The sequence below is a fragment of the Ursus arctos genome, unplaced genomic scaffold (genome assembly GCF_023065955.2).
Source record: "Ursus arctos isolate Adak ecotype North America unplaced genomic scaffold, UrsArc2.0 scaffold_23, whole genome shotgun sequence".
Taxonomy (NCBI): domain Eukaryota; kingdom Metazoa; phylum Chordata; class Mammalia; order Carnivora; family Ursidae; genus Ursus; species Ursus arctos.
Genome location: NW_026622908.1, coordinates 39,642,829 through 39,657,741, shown reverse-complemented (window position 1 = coordinate 39,657,741; position 14,913 = coordinate 39,642,829). Strand labels below are relative to the sequence as shown.

At 47.9% G+C, this 14,913-nt stretch overlaps 1 protein-coding gene across 1 annotated transcript; it reads left to right on the top strand.

Annotated features, from left to right (window-relative positions):
• Nucleotides 1-86: 86 nt before the first annotated feature.
• HNRNPUL2 (heterogeneous nuclear ribonucleoprotein U like 2) lies at nt 87-14,217 on the top strand. The gene is made up of 14 exons (XM_026487740.4): nt 87-947; nt 2,888-3,023; nt 3,307-3,383; nt 3,588-3,727; nt 4,030-4,120; nt 4,218-4,330; nt 4,764-5,027; nt 5,217-5,339; nt 5,740-5,868; nt 6,516-6,684; nt 8,172-8,372; nt 9,413-9,486; nt 9,742-9,849; nt 9,964-14,217. Exons 1-14 carry the CDS (start codon nt 407-409, stop codon nt 10,042-10,044), a joined length of 2,247 nt encoding a protein of 748 aa, XP_026343525.1. The 5' UTR covers nt 87-406; the 3' UTR covers nt 10,045-14,217.
• Nucleotides 14,218-14,913: the final 696 nt, after the last annotated feature.

Here is a 14,913-nt window from a genome sequence, read left to right as displayed (position 1 = left end):
CCCAGTCTCCGGCTCCGGTGCGGCTGCGCGGTGAAACTACTGGCGGCGATTGGCTCAGGGGTGAGAGGGGGCGGGAGGTAAGGGGAGGGAAGTCCGTCGTCCTCGGCGCGCGCCCACCCGCCCGCGACAGGGTAACCGAGGGGGCTGTAAGGGAAGCAGTTCCCCGCTGCGTTGTTTTGCGCCCCGTGAGCCCAAAGGGGGAGGGGAGCAGAAGGAAGAAACAAACACTACTAAGCGGAGGCTGCGCGCGGCCTTCGCTGCCTGCGTGCGTACGTGCGTGCGCTCGCTCGCGCGGGCTCAGTGCTGGCGCGTGAGGCGGAGGCGGGCGGCGGCGGCGCCTGCGCGGTCGGGCTCGGTCGACGGTTCGCAGGGGAGGAGGCGGCGGGAGGCGGAGGAGGCGGCGGCGATGGAGGTGAAGCGGCTGAAAGTGACCGAGCTGCGGTCGGAGCTGCAGCGGCGGGGCCTGGACTCGCGCGGCCTCAAGGTGGATCTGGCGCAGCGGCTGCAGGAGGCGCTGGACGCCGAGATGCTCGAGGACGAGGCCGGCGGTGGCGGGGCCGGGCCCGGCGGGGCCTGCAAGGCGGAGCCTCGGCCTGTGGCCGCGTCGGGCGGTGGCCCGGGCGGGGACGAGGAGGACGACGAAGAAGAAGAGGAGGAGGACGAGGAGGCGCTGCTTGAGGACGAGGACGAAGAGCCACCCCCTGCCCAGGCCTCGGGCCAGGCCGCGCAGCCGCCGCCGGAGCCCCCGGAGGCGGCAGCCATGGAGGCCGCGGCCGAGCCTGATGCTTCCGAGAAGCCGGCGGAGGAGGCCACGGCCGGGTCAGGTGGGGTAAATGGTGGCGAAGAGCAGGGCACCGGCAAGGGGGAGGAAGACGAGCCGGAGGAGCGGAGCGGGGACGAGACGCCGGGATCCGAGGCGCCGGGTGACAAGGCCGCAGAGGAACAGGGTGAGGAGCTGGCAGCGGAGCCCGGCTCCAAACTGCCCCCGACGCAGCACCCAGCCGTGCACCGCGGGGTCCGATTCCTTGTTCTCACTTGCCTGAAAGCGCAAGATTCCCGTCGCCTTTTGGTGGGACTCCCCGGGGGAGGTGGCTTTCATTCTCTACCTACCTTTCTGGGGGGTTTGTCTGCCTCTTGTGGCCCCGCTCTCTGCAGGAGGGAGGTTCCTGCCTAACTTGATTCCTTGGTGGTAGTGGATGGAAGTGAGCGATTTTGCATGCGAACTGCTTGTGAGCTACCTGTGGAGCAGTCTCCCGCGGTACTGGTTATCTTTTCCTAAAGCGGGAATGCGCTGAGAAATTGGGCGATTACACGGACAGCCAGACCGGACTATTGGAGGCTTTGGCCTCTGGGTTACCTGACTATTGACATTTCTGCTTTAAAAATATTAAGCAATAAGCTAAGTTCGCCAGAGTTCGCTCCTTGCCGTTGCTGGGGCTTGAGCCACGCAGTAAATCTGGAAATCTAACCTTGCTCCTGCTCTAGCAGCCTGTGGTGTGAGGGTGTGGAGTTTAATAGTTAACTAGTGAAGAGAAGGACTTAATCTAGTGCATTTAGAACTAGCCAACCTCTTGGTAGAGGTTTTATCTTGCCTGAATTCTTACGATTAAATTTTAATCTTCCCACTGAGTCGGTGAATAGGCAAATTTGTGGATTTGCTGTACACTTGGTGAGCCTTTTACATTTTAGGTCCCTGACTTCCTGAACTGAAATGATTGAGGTGTTAGTGGCTCCATTTGAGTAACCTCGGAAGAGAATGTGTAGAGTCGCCCCAGGGAGTTAGTGACCTTTCTCTTTTCTTTTGAAGTGGTTGGATGGTTAGAGCTGATCCATACCTGTCTGTCAGAGTAGGCAGGAAAACTAGAGCTGCTTCCAAGTCTTACTATGAAGTGGGTTGCCTTAGTTTTTATAACAGATTTTTTTAAAGCTGCTATTAGTAATCATGGTATAATTGGAACCCATTCTAAGACAGTCACATGCAACTTCCAGATTGTTTGTTCTATGTCCTGGAACAAAAATCCCATTACATAACCTTTGACTTAACGTGTATCCCAAATAGCAGATAAAAAAGGTTGAAAGAGGACTACTTTAAAGAAATTATTATTAAAAATCTTTGTGTTGCAAATTACCAAAGCCTAAGGAAAAATTCCAGGTTTTTTTTTTCCTTTTGCAGAGAGTGTTGCTAAATATATGACAACACCTTTCTGCCCCAAATTCTGTGCAGTAAAGGTGCAGTATTATTTATGGGTCTCTTGTGACTTAATGGTTTGCTCTTGGCAACTTTCATTAAAAACCCATGATACAAATACAGCTGTATATATGCACCTGAGTCTGTTTGCTGTGTAAGTAAAAGCTGTGAATGGCTGTGCATTCTAACCTAGAAAGGCAAACTCTTGAAAACACACACACACACACACACACACACACACACACAATGAGGCATCTGTGCATTAAGCTGTGGAAGAGTGTTGGAAAATGTGTATTGTGTCTGGCATACATCGAAATCTGACAATCAAGAGTCAAAATTAAATTAACCTGTGAAGTTTTTTAAAGACTTAGGGGATTTTTAAAGATGTCATATTGGTGGGAAAATCTGCAAGTTTGACCTGATTTAAGCAGATAAATTTAGAATGCAAAAATTGTCCAATTTTTATCTACTGCTTGACTGTAATTAGCCCATAATGTCCGTCCTTTCTTTTTTTCTAAAATAAAATGCCAGCCAATGACAGGAAGATGATCTTTAGAAATAAAATGTTCTGTGGATGCAGTGGGAATAACCTGGCTGTTCTGATTAGACACTCAGCTCCCCCTTCAGTTGCTATTGGTTCTGAACTTATTCTACATTCCAGTATGAAAACTGCTGATTTTCTTTCCCTCCTTTTTGTAGGAGATGACCAAGATAGTGAAAAGTCAAAACCAGCAGGCTCAGATGGTGAGCGGCGGGGGGTAAAGAGACAGCGGGATGAGAAGGATGAACATGGCCGAGCTTACTATGAATTCCGAGAGGAGGCTTACCACAGCCGGTGAGGGAAACAGTCCCTTTCATTGAAAGGAGTGTTTGCTCTGATTTTGGTATACTTGATGTTGATTGGAGAGTTTGGAAAGAGGGGTGGATTAAAGATGGAATAGGTTTTTATAGGCATAAGTTTTAGGTTGAATCTGCTCTGAAATCTCCTGTTGCTGTTTTCTCATTTGTTGAAAGAAGCTAGAATTTTGTATTCACTGATAGTTTGAAACATTTTACAGACACCCCTCAAAGAAGAGGGCTTTGGATACACTGTATTTGCTTTTCTCTCATACCTACAGCTCAAAGTCTCCGCCACCCCCTGAAGAAGAGGCAAAAGATGAGGCGGAGGATCAGACTCTTGTGAACCTGGACACGTGTATGTATAAGGCAGATAAGATAGGTTAGGGTTTTCAACCAATCGAATGTGATTTGGGATATTAAAATTTCATGGCCCACAATTTTTAAGAGATTTAGCAATGGGAGACTTTGTATCCATTCTTGACCACTAGGTATATTTGTGTTCTGGTGGTGGCTTTCAAGGTTTGAGCTTTGGAATAAACAGATTGCTTCTTTCTAACAGATACCTCGGATCTCCATTTTCAAGTGAGCAAAGACCGCTATGGAGGGCAGCCGCTTTTCTCAGAGAAGTTCCCCACGCTTTGGTCTGGGGCAAGGAGTACTTACGGCGTGACAAAGGGGAAAGTCTGCTTTGAGGCCAAGGTAGTGTATGCAGTTCATCAAGACCAGTCATTCATTAAATTATTCATTAAACTATGTATTGGGTTCCTGCCCACCAGAATTTTATTAATGCAGTAAAAGACACCATGTTTTAATGATAATCTTAGCTCCAGTAACCAAGAAATTGACCCTTGTGGTTTTGGTTTAAGTTCATTGACAGCTGTTATTCTGATGTTGAGTCGTGATAGTTGTTTTTAGTTTATGTAAAGGTCTTCTCTTTCTAACTCCAACTTTGTTCCTGAGTTGGTCAGAGTATCTGAGAGTTCCTTTTCTGACTTGGCCAGGTAACCCAGAATCTCCCAATGAAAGAAGGCTGCACAGAGGTTTCTCTCCTTCGAGTTGGATGGTCTGTTGATTTTTCCCATCCACAGCTTGGTAATGTCATTTTTAACTTAATCATTTGTGTTTGCTGCCACATTACTTACTCCATGGGGAGTTTGGGTGTAGGTAACTAATTTGTTCACTGTTCTAGGTGAGGATGAATTCTCTTATGGTTTCGATGGACGAGGACTCAAGGCAGAGAATGGGCAGTTTGAAGAATTTGGCCAGACTTTCGGGGAGAATGATGTCATTGGCTGCTTTGCTGTAAGTGCGCCTAAAAGTTGTGGATTCATAGCAAGAAGTGCATAGAGGGTCCTGGGAATTCAATTTGCTTCCTTTTTTTTTTCCTTTTTTTTTTTCCCCCCCAAGTAGGCTCCGTGTTAGGCGGGAGCCTACTTCCTTTGCTTGTTGTCAAATTTCTGAAAGCAGGTAACGTCTGGAAATTATCAATGAGTTTGGTTGGTGCTTGAACTCATGACTGTGAGATCAAGACCTGAGCTGAGTCAGGTGCTCAACCCACTCAACCACCCAGGCGCCCCTCAGTTTGCTTCCTGTCAGCTCCTGTCTTTTGTGCATTTGATGCATTGTTTGCCTAGTTGTGTTCAGCAGTCTAAGTTTAAAAAAACATTAAATTGTAAGATTTAATCAGTCTCAAACCCTGTAAGGTCCTAAATGCTCTTGTTTGTTGTCATTGTAGAATTTTGAGACTGAAGAAGTAGAACTTTCCTTTTCCAAGAACGGAGAAGACCTAGGTGTGGCATTCCGGATCAACAAGGAATCCCTGGCAGAACGGGCCCTCCTACCCCATGTCCTCTGCAAAAATTGTGTTGTAGAATTAAACTTCGGTCAGAAGGAGGAGCCCTTCTTCCCACCACCAGAAGAGTTTGTGTTCATTCATGCTGTGCCTGTTGAGGAACGTGTGCGCACTGCAGTCCCTCCCAAGACCATAGAGGAGTGTGAGGTATGCCAGACAACACGCAAGGACCTCGTTAGTGCTTGTGCTTTGGGATGGTTGGTCTTAAGGCTTTTTTTTAAGGTTGCTTCTTAGAGCTTTGCTGAACTGGGGCAGGTGATGATGTTCTTAAATCAGGTTTTGTAAACATGATCCTCCTTTAGTTTTCATGGTATTCCTGGTTCTGTTTACCTCCAGGTGATTCTGATGGTAGGACTGCCTGGATCTGGAAAGACCCAGTGGGCGCTGAAATACGCAAAAGAAAACCCCGAGAAAAGATACAACGTCCTGGGAGCTGAGACTGTGCTGAATCAAATGAGGGTGAGTCGCTGGGGGAGGTGAGCTGTGGTGTTTGCTTTGGAGGTTCCAAGAAATGCCTGTAGCCTTTTCCAGGTGGAGTTGGGTCTTTTAAGTATCTGAGAACAAGGGTCCCACAAATAGAGAAATGAATTCTCAATACATGTTTAAAGTAGGGGTTTTTTTTTTCTTTGCTGTGTTGTTAGATTTCTGAAAGTAGGTGAAATCTGGACTATATCCAGATCAAGACTGGAAATGACTCTTAGAAAATGGACAATATACATTGACAGCATTGAGGAATAGGAGTGAACTGCTGTGATAGCTTTGGTGGCATTTAAAGAGGTGGCCTTTACTGGTGACTCTTGGGTTTTAACTTACTGCATAACTTCTTGAGTTTCTCATCACTTCCTCTCAAACTCACCAGATGAAGGGGCTTGAGGAGCCAGAAATGGACCCCAAAAGCAGAGACCTTTTAGTTCAGCAAGCCTCCCAGTGCCTTAGTAAGCTGGTCCAGATTGCTTCCCGGACAAAGAGGAACTTCATTCTTGATCAGGTATTGTTCAAACATTGGAAAAAAAAAAAACCCAAACCTGGGACACCTGGCTGGCTTAGTCGGTGGAGTGTGCAACTCTTGATCTTGGGGTTGTATGTTCAAGCCCCATGTTGGGTGTAGAGATTACTTAAAGAAAGAAGGAAAGAAAGAAAGAAATTTAATTTTACAGAAGGTCCAAAGATGAAAAATTATCTGGTAAAAATTGCTTACGGTCCCAAGTGGGATGCATACGTAGAGGGAGACTGAATTAACGATCAGAACCAGGTTACTTAATTATGACCAAGTGGTTATATTGTGGTCCTAATGTTTTTTGAACTCAGAGATGCCTTTTAGTCTTTTTACCAGAGAGTGTATGGACCCAGACTATAAAACATGTAATAGAGGTAATGGGAAACGCTTGATTGGATTCCTGGCTCCACCACTTGCTAGGTTTGTGACTTTGGACAAGTCTTGGTCTCTGAGTCTCAATTTTTCTGATGTGCAAAACAGGATGATATGTTAGGTAGAGTTTGAAGAATTAGAGGAAATTGTGTCTATAAGACCCCTAATCTCTTGCTTCACTTGTAAAAGATGCTCAGTAAGCGTTTTGGGTGCATATGAGTGGTAATTTTTATTCCTAAAACATCTGTTATCCTTCCTGTCCCTAGTGTAATGTGTACAACTCTGGCCAACGGCGGAAGCTGTTGCTGTTCAAGACTTTCTCTCGGAAAGTGGTGGTGGTTGTTCCTAATGAGGAAGATTGGAAGAAGAGGCTGGAGTTGAGGAAGGAGGTGGAGGGAGATGATGTGCCTGAGTCTATAATGCTGGAGATGAAAGGTGGGCTAACATGATACAAGTTAGGGAGCCTGTCCTTGGTCAGTGCACACCTTTCCAGGGCCTCTTAGCATCTGGAGTGCTTCTCCACATCTAAAAAGTAAATTTGGGGGCGCTGGGCTCACTCAGTCAGTAGAGCACGTGACTCTTGATCTCAGTGTCATGAGTTCAAGCCCCAGGTTGGGCATAGAGCTTACTTTAAAAAAAAAAAAAAAAAAAGTAAATCTGCAGAGTAAATTAATGGGTATGAGCACTTGTAGGTAAATGAATGAGAAGAGTGACTGGAGGGGCAGTAACTCCTTGACTCATTCCAGAGAAGATACAAAAAGGGAGGTAGTGATAGACCACAGGGTGATTAAAACTCAAAGCAGAGGCTTTGCTGAGTCAGTTATTCATTTGGTAAAAGCTTCAAGGATGTTTACTGTTTGTCCAGTACTATTCTAGGCATAGGGAATAGCCAGTGAAATGAGGCTTTGCCTTCATTGAATTTATGTTCTAGAGGGGGGAGGTTATTATGGTTCAAATGAAACTATGCTGTTTGGAGTGAACGGTCTCATCAGTATATCTGCTTTCTAGTATCACATTAGGCTTGTTCTTTTGTTTTGGTTTTTGGTATGTGCCGGAAAGTTTTAATGCAATACAAAGCCTTACAGCATTGTCTCCATCTTGATTGATTGCACTTCCAATTGTTCCCTTCAGAGTGTGATTTTTTTCCCCCTCACTGTGTTCACCTTCTGGCATCCCATACCTGTCTTACCAACTACTGGCTCTTTGAATTATGATAATGCCCAGGCATGGGAGCTGATGACACATCTAAGAGCTGGATTCCCCAGGTTAACTCAGAATGAACTCTGCCAGTCCATAACTGATATTCAGGCACTTGGAGGAATTTAGTTCAGTTTTGTAAAACTGAGGGTTAACTGGACTCATCTAGAATCAAGAGAGCCCCATTGAGCTGAATTGCATTGAGACCCAGCCTCTGAACTTGATGTCTAGAGACTGGCATTATAACGTGCTGGCCCATTGTGCACAGGTGGTAAATGAGCTCTCTTGTGTTCTTGTTTCCTGTTCTCCTGATCTTGGTTTGGGTCAGTATCTCATGGAATCTCTTTTAAAAGTGTATTTCTCAGCGTCTAATCTAATCAACACCAAAACTTTCTCAGTTATTTTTAGCCTCTGGCTACCTGCATCTGTCCTGAGAAGAAACTTTAACCCAATTCACTGTTAATTTATTATGGATCACTTGAGAACTTGTAAATCTACTTTGCAGATAGCCCTTTGCCTGGGGCTGTGACCATTTAGGGAAAAACTTTTGGTAAGGGAAGTGCAGTGTTCATTTAAACGTGAGTGAGTCTGAACCCAGCACCTTTGTGCGCCTTGGTAGATGAGGCTTAGAATATCCCATTCTTCCCATGGTGGGCTTTTCCCAGTGAGATCTTGCACATACGTGCGCTTCTCAGGTCTCACAAGCTTCTTTCTTCCTCTCACAGCCAACTTCTCTCTGCCTGAAAAATGCGACTATATGGATGAGGTGACATACGGGGAGCTGGAGAAGGAGGAAGCTCAGCCCATTGTCACTAAGTACAAGGAGGAGGCGAGGAAGCTGCTGCCCCCCTCCGAGAAGCGGACGAACCGCCGAAACAACCGCAACAAGCGCAACCGGCAGAACCGGAGCCGAGGCCAAGGCTACGGTGAGTCCCGGGGCCGTGCCGACCCCCAGCCCCAGTGTGCGGTCGGCGCCTCGGGGTGGTGTCGGTGCTCTGCACTGCAGGGTCCGCAGCCGGTCAGAGGCAATAAGGAAGTACCTTCTTTACGGAGCTCGTTCTTCCTGTGTCCTTCACCCCCCACCTTCTTAACGCTTTTCCCGGAAGCCTTCCTTCAGCGAAAGGTAGTTCTTTTGCAGCAGAGATGTTTGTTTCCCTGAACAGCCATGCTTGAGCCCCTACTCTGTCTGGTTTTCATTTTGACATACGAGCGCCCCGCTTTGTCTCCTCCTCACTGTTGCGGTACAGCCTAAGGACCTGTGCCGTGAAGTTGGACTCTCAACTTAAGGTTTCTTACTGCTTCGTTGGGTCAACGCGGCTTTGTAGACCAGAAAGTGAATGCATTGTTCAGTAACTTGGGGGGGTTACAAAGTAAGTTAGGCTAGTAGTGGAATTAATTTCCCTCCTGAATGTCTTGTTTGTCAGTGAAACCCCCCCCAAGTGTGCATTCACTGCCCTTTAAAAATGTTTGTGTGTGCGTGTGTGTGTAAGTCAACAACACTTTCGAGTGCCTGCTGTGTGCTAGGCGCTGGGAATACCTACTTCCTCCCCTAGCCGAGCTTAGTATTTAGGCTTTGTTTCACTGATATAAAATAATGGGTCCGGGTTGCAGGATATCTGGGGTCCCCTTCCAAGACTGAAAGTTTGTGATTCTATGAATGGCAGTTTTTACTCCTGCTTCTAACTCTGCCATGTATCCTTTTGCCATCTGAAATGTTTTGCAGGAATTGGGGAGCTTCAAAAGCAAGGTGGCTTGGTTTTCTTGTGTCTCTATTCCTCTGCCCTCCCCCTTCAGACTCTTTAAAAAGCTCCTGGCTGGGGCTTTAATTACCATTGTGTGAGCCTGACAGAAGCAGGCTTCCTATTCCCCCAGAATTGCCTTTGGCTCCGACTTTTTGATTTCCACTCAGACCTGGAGCCAGGACCCCATGCCAGCGGTCTGAGCGCGCTCTCCATTTCTCTTCCAGTGGGCGGGCAGCGCCGAGGCTACGACAACCGGGCCTACGGGCAGCAGTACTGGGGGCAGTCTGGAAACAGAGGGGTGAGTGCAGCTCTCCTTCTGCTCCTCCCTCTGGGTCGTGATGGCCATTCCTATTGGCTTGGGGGAGCAGAGTGGTTTGGGCTGTTTTCTCAGGGCTTAGGGTTTTGCCCATTTATTGTGTTCCTCTGGAAGAATGTATTCTGGGAAGATTAAGCCTGTTGATAATATCAAGCTATGATGTGTGTCTCATTTAAAATGGGATAGCAGTGGATCGTGAGGCTGACAACCCATAAATCTTTGCTCCTCCTTTCTCAGGGTTACCGTAATTTCTACGATCGATACAGGGGAGATTATGATCGATTCTACGGGCGAGATTATGAGTACAACAGATACAGAGACTATTACAGACAGTACAATCGGGATGTGAGTATCCTCTGGGGAGAGAGAGGGGGTGGCAGGACTAGAGGGATGAGTGTCATGCCTCTCTGTCCTCGGCCAGCTGTGGCTCCGAGTGATGGGGTTTCCCCTCTCTTCTAGTGGCAGAATTACTACTACCACCACCCCCAGGACAGAGACCGATACTACAGGAACTACTACGGTTACCAAGGGTATCGGTGAAGCCCCTGTCATTCTCGCCTGTCAGCCATTAAAGCTGAATCTCTAGGGGTGCCAGGCACCCCCCAAAACACAACCAAGGAAAACAGGGGCTGTTCGGGTGGGGCTGAGCTGCCGGGGAGGGGTGGTGGGGGGGAGGGTGCGCAAGCAGGGGCAGGGGAGGGGGGAGGAGGAAACAACAAAACTGTACATTTTTTTTAAAAGTTTGTTGAAAAGAATATTGTCTTATTCTATAAAACATTTCAAACCTAGTTAGATATTTGTAATCAAAAACATTTGCGCAGAAAGCAGCACTTAGGGCTGCCTGTCCTGTATCCTGCAGTTGGACAGGAAAAGAACTGAAAATGTCACCCTTCTGACATTCTAAGGCAGCTGGACTGGCAGCCAAGGAAGGGAGAGTGATGAGGCGGTGTGGAGAGGGTGGGCACGCATGTGAGGGCACTCTCTCCAGAGCAGGCAGGAGTGGGGACAGAGGGAGAGCTTGTGAATGGGGCAGTGAAAATAAACGATTGGCTCTTATCAATCACTTGCACCAACTAACCGTTTGTATTTTCTTTACCGACCTTTCCCTCTTGGGATATCTGGTCTGGTGGGCTGGGAGGCCAAAGTGTCCCTATCTCCACTCTGCCGCGCCTCGTGCTGTTTGGCTGAGGCGCGGAGACTTCCAGTTGGGTGGTTCTGTTATATAGGATTCCCAGGCCAAGGAGGCACGGGGACTGTTCCTGATTGCAGAGCAGAATAGCTTGCACCCTCTGGGTACCCGGTAACAGATTTCCACAGAACCTTGGGGGAGAACGGCATTGCCGCCCTCAGCCTGAAGACTGTGGTTTGCCAGTCTCTACTCTCTGTCTTCCAAGCTCGAGACAGGCGGGGAAGTCTCTGAAATCATCTCTGTTAGAGTATCCTCTTCTAGTGCGAGAGAAGGAACGTTTCTCAGGGTTTCAGCTCACACAGAAACGAGGCAGGATTCTTTTCGCTGCAGCAGGCTATGTATATAGGTGAATCCTGTGGTGTGGGCTGCCGGCCCCGGTGCTGAGAATAGCAACTATTTTATACAGTGTGGAGGGCACAAGCCCTGCTGGCTTTTTTGATACACAGGGAGAGAGTGGATAGGAGAGGGGAGGGGGGGGGGGGTGGGGGGGGCGGGAGGCAGCTCAGTGGGGCTGCCGAAACTGGGGAAGAGCAAGAATGTGAGCGTGTGTCCCGTGTGCATGAGAAGGGAGCACCCCCTCCCGACTTCTTGAAACAGGATTCCTCGAGGGGTGCTGTCCCTGCGTGTCCCCAGAGAGGCCTCGAGCCAAGAGACTTCAGTTGGGATAGTTTTTGTTTGTAACTTTACCAACACCCTCCCAGTTCTTGACAAACAGCTTCAGGTGGCTGGGCTCAGGAATTCGGGGGGGGGGTATGGGAATGCTCTTTCAGTACCCCGCTTCAGTTATGTAAGTCATCTTCCTGCTCAGCGCTGTGTCAGCCGAGAGCTTACTCCGCAAACACCACCGGACTGCAGTGCTTCCGAGTGGGGGCACCCTGGCTCGGGCTGCCTGCCGAGGCTTCACTTCTGTTTCCTCACCTGGGCACTTTCCGGGTTAACATTTTGTGCTGAGATTTGACCTCCCTCTCCCTCTGCCATCATTCCCTCCGTGCAGCCCTTCTCTAGGCACGCAGCCCACACCCCGGTCCCCCAGTCACCCCTGCCCCATACACCCTTCTGCCCGGCGAGCACCCGCGCCCCCGAGGCTGGCAAGGGGGTGCTGGTAGGAAGGAAGTCAGCTTGCTCCTAATGATGTCCTTTCTGTTGGCGCCTGCTTCTTTGTGGTGCCGTCAGGGGTCCGCGTGTGGCAGTGGGTGAAGTGATTGCATGAACTTTGCTGTAATCCACTAACTTCTTACTAAGGGAGTTTGAGAAAGCTTTGCTCGTACTGTCAGGCGAGGAGGTAAAAACTGGAGCCCAGAGAAATTCCCACAGGGCAAGATTATGTGACAATAGAAAATGGAATTTGAGGCAGAAGTTGCCATCTCTTTTTCAAATGTTCCATCCTCCAGCGAATAGCATCTTTTTTATAGTCTCTAGTCTCTGACGTGGTTTGTGGATGCTACGCCCTCAGGGCCAGGGGGACAAAGCTCAAGCTGTTTGGAGGTCTTGGGGGGGGGTGGAGGGCTAGAGGAGGGACTTGCTGTTAATTTTTGACACCAGAAAGTCATCTTAAAAAAAAACAAAAAAAAACCTGTTTTCCTGATGGAGAGTGAAACTGCCACATCCTTGTTGGTTTAACCCAAGAGATCACTTACAACAACAGTAGATGTCTGGGTTTTGTTTCTGTCTGTCTTTTTATTGTGAAAAAACAATGTTAAGGGGGGGTGGGAATGTGGATTACCAGGAGGGATCCCTAGCCTTGTTTTCCTTAGAAGACTTGTTTAGTGTTTTATCAGACGTCTGTTGTAGTTGTTGTAGATGGAAACGCACACCACATGGAGCCTGTAAATGTTTTTGCACAACCTGTAAAGCATTCTTGGAAGTGGCCAGTAAAAAAGGGTTTTACCGTTTAAAAAAAAAAAATGTAACTGTGTCATTGTTTACATCTGTAACTTTTCCCTCCCCTGTTCTCATTACATTCTGGCGAAAATGTAGGCACAGTAGCTTCCAGTTTTAGAATAAATAACCGTTTGGATTGAATTCACCCTATCTCCTGTGGCTGCACTGACTGGGGCGGAGTGTGTCCTCTGGGGGGATTGACTCATTTTTGATGCTCCTTCCTCAAGTTGTACTGGGTCCAGCCAACGATGGCTTTCCTCTTGCATGGCTACTATTCCCTTCCTGTTCAACGATTCACTTGGGAGCCAGCCATGCCTTCGCTTGAGGGCTGTTAGCTCCCTTAGTGCCTGCTTATGCTGGGCGCTTGAGCCATTGGAGTAGAAGAAAATAAATTCTAAGTCACGACCTCTCTGTATTTGGCCTATACTAAAACCAGTTGGATGCTTAAAGCTAAATGTAAGGTTCCATTCTGGGGCCAAATAAGTTTATTAATGAGTCGTTACGACTTAGGAGGAAAAGCCTTACTCCACGGAAGATATTTGTTGGGGGTTATTTCATAGTACATTTGGAGAATGAGAAGGTAACTTTAATTAACAAAAGCACTCTTGCGTTGTTAGCACTGAACTGATCCTAATTGTAATTTCTAATAAATGGTCAGGGACTTACTAAGGCTGAGATGCCACAGGTTCACAACCAGTGTTTTGAAAGAGTAGTGATAGAACAGATGCAGATCCTGCTCCGAGTCCTCCCTCCGTGTGGGACACAGATTCAGACCCCAGGGGCTCACAGCTTTGTATACAATAAAGGCTATCCTTGATTTCAGTGTTTGCACATTCTCTGGGGTATTTAAAGTCCGTTCTTGAGCTAATTAATCATTTTTAAGGTTAATGCCTGGTCTCTGGTAACCTTTTTTTTTTTTTTTTAAGGTTTTTTATTTGTCTTGGGGGGGGCATGTACAAGTGGAGGGTCGGGGGGACAGAGAGAGAAGCAGACCCTCTGCTGAGCGGGGAGCCCGATGCAGAACTGGATCCCAGGACCCTGAGATCATGACCTGAGCTGAAGGCAGGTGCTTAAGCGACTGAGCCACCCCGGCGCCCATCTGGTAACCTCTTAAAGCCCCCTTTGTCCCCAAACAGGGCTGCAGCCATTCACCGCCAATTTGATGAGTACGAAAATTGTGCAGAAAAATTGAGCAGAGGCTTAAAAAACAAAACAACACCTAATATCAAGATTACATTTATTGAGCACTTCTGTTCTGGCTTTTTACCAAGTCTGAGCTGATGTGGAAATTTTCAACTTACTCTCCTGGAATTTGCCCAACACTGTGATGCAGTAGAAAAAGAGAGAGGTTCTTGTGTCTGCTCTGCATTGCTTGCTATTTAAGCATATATAGTACAATCATTCATTCAATATTTGAGTGCCAGCTATGTGCCAGACACTTTCAGGATGCAGGGATTAAAACAGATTTGATCCTTGGGGCTCCTGGGTGGCTCGGTTGATTTCAGCTCAGGTCATGATCTCCTGATGAGACTCGAGCCCTCCTTGCCCTTATCCCCACCCCGGCGCTTATCGGGGCGTCTTCTTGGCATTGTCTCCCTCTGTACCTCCCCCGCAATAAATAAATCAGTCTTTAAAAGAATAAAGAAGAGACTTGATCCTTTCAGGAGTTTTCATGAAACACCAAGAAGGAAGTCATGGGGACTGCTGAACAGAATGGGGGTAGGTGCCCACCTCAGGAGGGCAACCAGGTTACTTTCCCTGTTTCTTCATCTCTAGGATGAGGTAATGAGATGACCTTCAGGACCTGTTAGGGCTCAGAAATTCATCAACAGCTGGAAAGGCGCTGTTCCTGAAAGTGCCCCAAGTTCGTTGGGTACCCCTGGACCTGTGGAGACATCCATAGGAGACTAAGTTCAATTCCCAGAGAATGACTTTCATTCCTTTGGTTTCCTCTCTGCATTCCCCTCCCCTTGCTGTCTCCTGTGTAAAGGTGTGGGGAAGCTGGGGGTGATGGCTATCCCTAATACCTCCTGTTACTGCAGGGTGGCTCCTCCCACCCCCACCCCCCAAAGTGTATCCCTTTTTTTTTTTTTCCCCAAGATTTTATTTATTTGACAGAGCATAAGCAGAGGGAGCAGGAGAGGGAGAGGCTCCCTCAACAAGGAGCTGGCCGTGGGTCTCCGTCCCAGGACTCTGCATGATCTGAGCTGAAGGCAGACACTTAACTGAATCACTCAGGCGCCCTCTCCCAAAGTGTATCCTGACACAAAACAGGAGCTGGCTTAGGCTTCCCCTGGGAAGGATATATCCCTGAATTTGGGGGATGTGGATAATGCATG

Excerpts from the sequence above, each read along its gene's own strand:
- HNRNPUL2 (XM_026487740.4), top strand. The coding sequence starts at position 407 with ATGGAGGTGAAGCGGCTGAAAGTGACCGAGCTGCGGTCGGAGCTGCAG. Across the intron at positions 3,024-3,306 it reads GAGGAGGCTTACCACAGCCG|CTCAAAGTCTCCGCCACCCC; the intron begins GTGAGGGAAACA and ends TCATACCTACAG. Across the intron at positions 4,121-4,217 it reads TTTTTCCCATCCACAGCTTG|GTGAGGATGAATTCTCTTAT; the intron begins GTAATGTCATTT and ends TCACTGTTCTAG.